This window comes from Elephantulus edwardii, unplaced genomic scaffold (genome assembly GCF_000299155.1).
Source record: "Elephantulus edwardii isolate Elephantulus edwardi_28Jun2011 unplaced genomic scaffold, EleEdw1.0 scaffold00030, whole genome shotgun sequence".
NCBI lineage: Eukaryota > Metazoa > Chordata > Mammalia > Macroscelidea > Macroscelididae > Elephantulus > Elephantulus edwardii.
Genome location: NW_006399780.1, coordinates 7,191,252 through 7,194,404, shown reverse-complemented (window position 1 = coordinate 7,194,404; position 3,153 = coordinate 7,191,252). Strand labels below are relative to the sequence as shown.

General features: G+C 57.4%; 1 protein-coding gene across 1 annotated transcript; it reads left to right on the top strand.

Annotated features, from left to right (window-relative positions):
- The first annotated feature begins 291 nt into the window (after positions 1–291).
- Positions 292–1,935, top strand: SOWAHC (sosondowah ankyrin repeat domain family member C). The gene is made up of 2 exons (XM_006883818.1): positions 292–573; positions 691–1,935. The coding sequence occupies exons 1-2, from the start codon at positions 292–294 to the stop codon at positions 1,933–1,935; spliced, it is 1,527 nt and encodes a 508-aa protein (XP_006883880.1).
- The last annotated feature ends 1,218 nt before the right edge of the window (positions 1,936–3,153 follow it).

The following is a 3,153-nucleotide window of genomic DNA, read 5'->3' as shown; positions in this document are numbered from 1 at the left end:
CCGTGGAGACCGGAAGTGGGGCGGGGCGGGGGCGGGGCCTTCCCGCCGCGGGCTGGGGGGGCGAGGGGGCGTGCCCGTCGCGGCCGCTGCCCTGGTGAGGGTGGCGGCATCCTCCCTCCGCAGACGTCCGGGCGAGCGAGGCTGGCGGCAGACACAGAACCTCGGCGACTCCGAGCGTGGCTGCCGCCCCTTGACCCGCTCCGGAGTGGCGAAGTGCTCTGGGCCGCGCTCTGCTCCCACCATGGGCCCGGGATGAGCTGCCCGCCGCCGACTGGAGAAGTCGAACCCGGGATGGAGGGGATGGCGGAGCTCAGCCAGGAGGCGGTATTGCGCTTCCTCGCCGAGCGCGGAGGCCGAGTCCGCAACGCCGAGCTGGTGGATCACTTCAAGGGCTCCCTGGGCGGCGAACCCGAGCAGCGGGCCCGCGCCCGCGAGCATTTCAAGCAGCTGGTCAACGCCGTAGCCACTGTCCGCACCGATCCCGCCGACGGCGCCAAGTACGTGCATCTCAAGAAGAAGTTCAGCGCGGGACTCCCGCCCCCAGAGGAGGCCCCGGCGCCCGCCGCCACCCCGGCGTGCCCGGCCAGCCTTGCCGAAGCCAGCGGCGCCGGCCTGCAGCCGCCGGCCCCCGACGGCGCCTCCCTACCCGCCGCCCCCCGGGATCTGCCCCTCATCTCGGTGACCGAGGAGCCCCGCATCTCGGTGACCGAGGAGCCCCGCGATGACGCCCCAGTGACCCCAGAGGACCCGCTCCCCGCGGCCGCTCCCGAGCCCCCGGAGCACCCCGAGCCGGGGGGCCTGAACTCCGGGGACCCCCGGGGTGAGCCGCCCAGGCCGGGGCAGAGGCCGCCCCAGGGCACCGGGGTCCGCAAGAGGAACTCACGCCGCAGCTTGCAGCCGCTGCCGCGGGGTCCTCCCGCAGGACCCGGCGACGAGCTGGAGCCCCCGGGCCCGGGCTGGGAGGAGGCCGAGGGGGGCGGCTTGCCCGGGGCGGCCATCACCCCGAGGTCCACCCGCAAGAACTTCCGAGAGCTGGTGATGGGCAGCTCGCCGCAGCTCAAGAGGAGCTTCTTCGCCGGGGCCGGCAGCCGCAAGGGCGGCGGGGACTCGGACAGCGCCTCCCTGGCCTCGTCGTCGGCGGAGGAGGAGAGCAGCGGCGGCTCGGTGACCCTGGACCCGCTGGAGCACGCCTGGATGCTGTCGGCCGCCGACCCCCAGTGGGACAGCCTGGAAGGGCTGCTGAGCTGCGAGCCCAGCCTGCTGGCCAAGCGGGACTTCATCACCGGCTTCACGTGCCTGCACTGGGCCGCCAAGCACGGCCGCCCGGAGCTGCTGGCCAGGCTGGTCAGCTTCGCCACCAAGCAGCAGCTGCCGGTGGACATCAACGCCCGCACGAGCGCGGGCTACACCGCCCTGCACCTGGCCGCTATGCACGGCCACGTGGAGGTGGTGAAGCTGCTGGTGGGGGCCTACGACGCAGACGTGGACATCAGGGACTACAGTGGCAGGAAGGCCTCTCACTACCTGGACCACAGCATCGCCGAGGAGATCCGGAACCTGGTGGGAGCCCTGGACGAGGGTGACCCCGAGAGCGCCGCTGGCAGCAGCGGGGGGCGCTGGAAGCTTTCCAGGGTGCTTCCCTCGCACCTCATCACCCACAAAATGTCGCACGCCCTCGAGGATGGAGGGAACCATCATCACCATCTGGCGGAAGCCTGGGCTGGAGGCAAAGCGAAGGACTCGGGGCGCAAAGCCCCAGGTAGTTCTAGTGGGCGCTTAAGACCCAGGTTCAACAAAATCCGCTTTCGAACCCAGATCGTCCACACCACTCCCTCACTCCGGGACCTGGAGCAGCCGCTGGAGGAGGAGGAAGAGGAGCAGGCCCTGAAAAACCACTCCTTCAAACTGAGGCCGAAGTCCAACGTGTTTGGGTAAAACACAAACAAAATCCTTTCTTTTAGTCACTGTTACGGTTCATTTGCCTTGAGGAATAGAATACTAGGTGAGGGAGTGAGACCAGGAAAGACTGGAGTGAAATTCTGCACTTGCAGGTTTTGAGTGGGAAGGAGTACCAAGTTTCTGTTTCCTGTACCTGTCTGCTCAAGCTAGCTCAGGGGGAAGTGGATTTCTTGGGACTTAATTTCTCAGACACCTCCATCTGTGCCTCTTTCACCTCCCCCCCTTCCCTGCTACCCTGGAGTCCTTATTTCTAAGGACTAAAAATGTGTCTTCATTGGGGCAAAATTAAGTATTCTGTGCTGTAACCTTTGCCTGAAGTCATGTAAAGAATTTTTTTAATGTTTTAAGTTGGTTACTTTTCCAAAAGCAACATGAAATGCAAATTGTATTATGTGTGAACAAAGTTATGTGCTGCCCTGTTTATTTATGTCCTAATTGTGTTCAGTAAGGTACTACTGAAGGTCAGGTCAACGTGGAAATGCAAAAGTACAAATTAAAATAATGTGAATTAAAGTGGAAACCCTGATTGTATCCTATTTGTGTTATAAGTAGTAGTACAACTTTTTAAAAATCTATTTCCGTTTTAATCACTGATCTGAAAAAAGACTTCTACTTTTGAGTTAGTTTGTTTTCTATTTAACTATATCCAATACCACTACTTTTTTTTTTAAGTTATATTACTACTAACTGTACAATTGTCTTATTAAAAGAACACTCAGCGTCTTAACAGTACCCTCAAACAAGATACAGTTCCCATTGCATATTTTGTTCTACAAGTCTAAATTTGCCAGGGTTATATTTCTGAGTGCCATTAACCATTGATTCTATTCAGGATGGCCCTATTGGTGCTTAGAGTAGAATAGCCTACTGAAACCATTTCTGGTTTAGATGGTTAACAAAACTGGCATAAATGTTAGTAAGCCAATGCTTCTGTGAAGTAATTATTAAATCAATGATTTTCACATAAGGTACACTTTATTTTACTAATAAAATACATTTGTAGTCTCTATACTTTGTACAGAGCAGTTTTTGCAAAGGTTTAAAATTATAAACCCTTTAAACTTTCCAACATTTGCTCAAATCTATCAGAGACTTATGCTAAAGTTACTGGAAAGCTGGGTAGTGAATTCGCCCGGTTAAAGATAGCACTTTATATTCGGGGAAAGAGGTGAGACTATATACTTACATGCTGCT

Coding starts and splice junctions, on each gene's coding strand:
- SOWAHC (XM_006883818.1), top strand. CDS start 292: ATGGAGGGGATGGCGGAGCTCAGCCAGGAGGCGGTATTGCGCTTCCTC. Junction 574..690: donor CGGCGCCCGCCGCCACCCCG/GCGTGCCCGGCC, acceptor GTGACCGAGGAG/CCCCGCATCTCGGTGACCGA.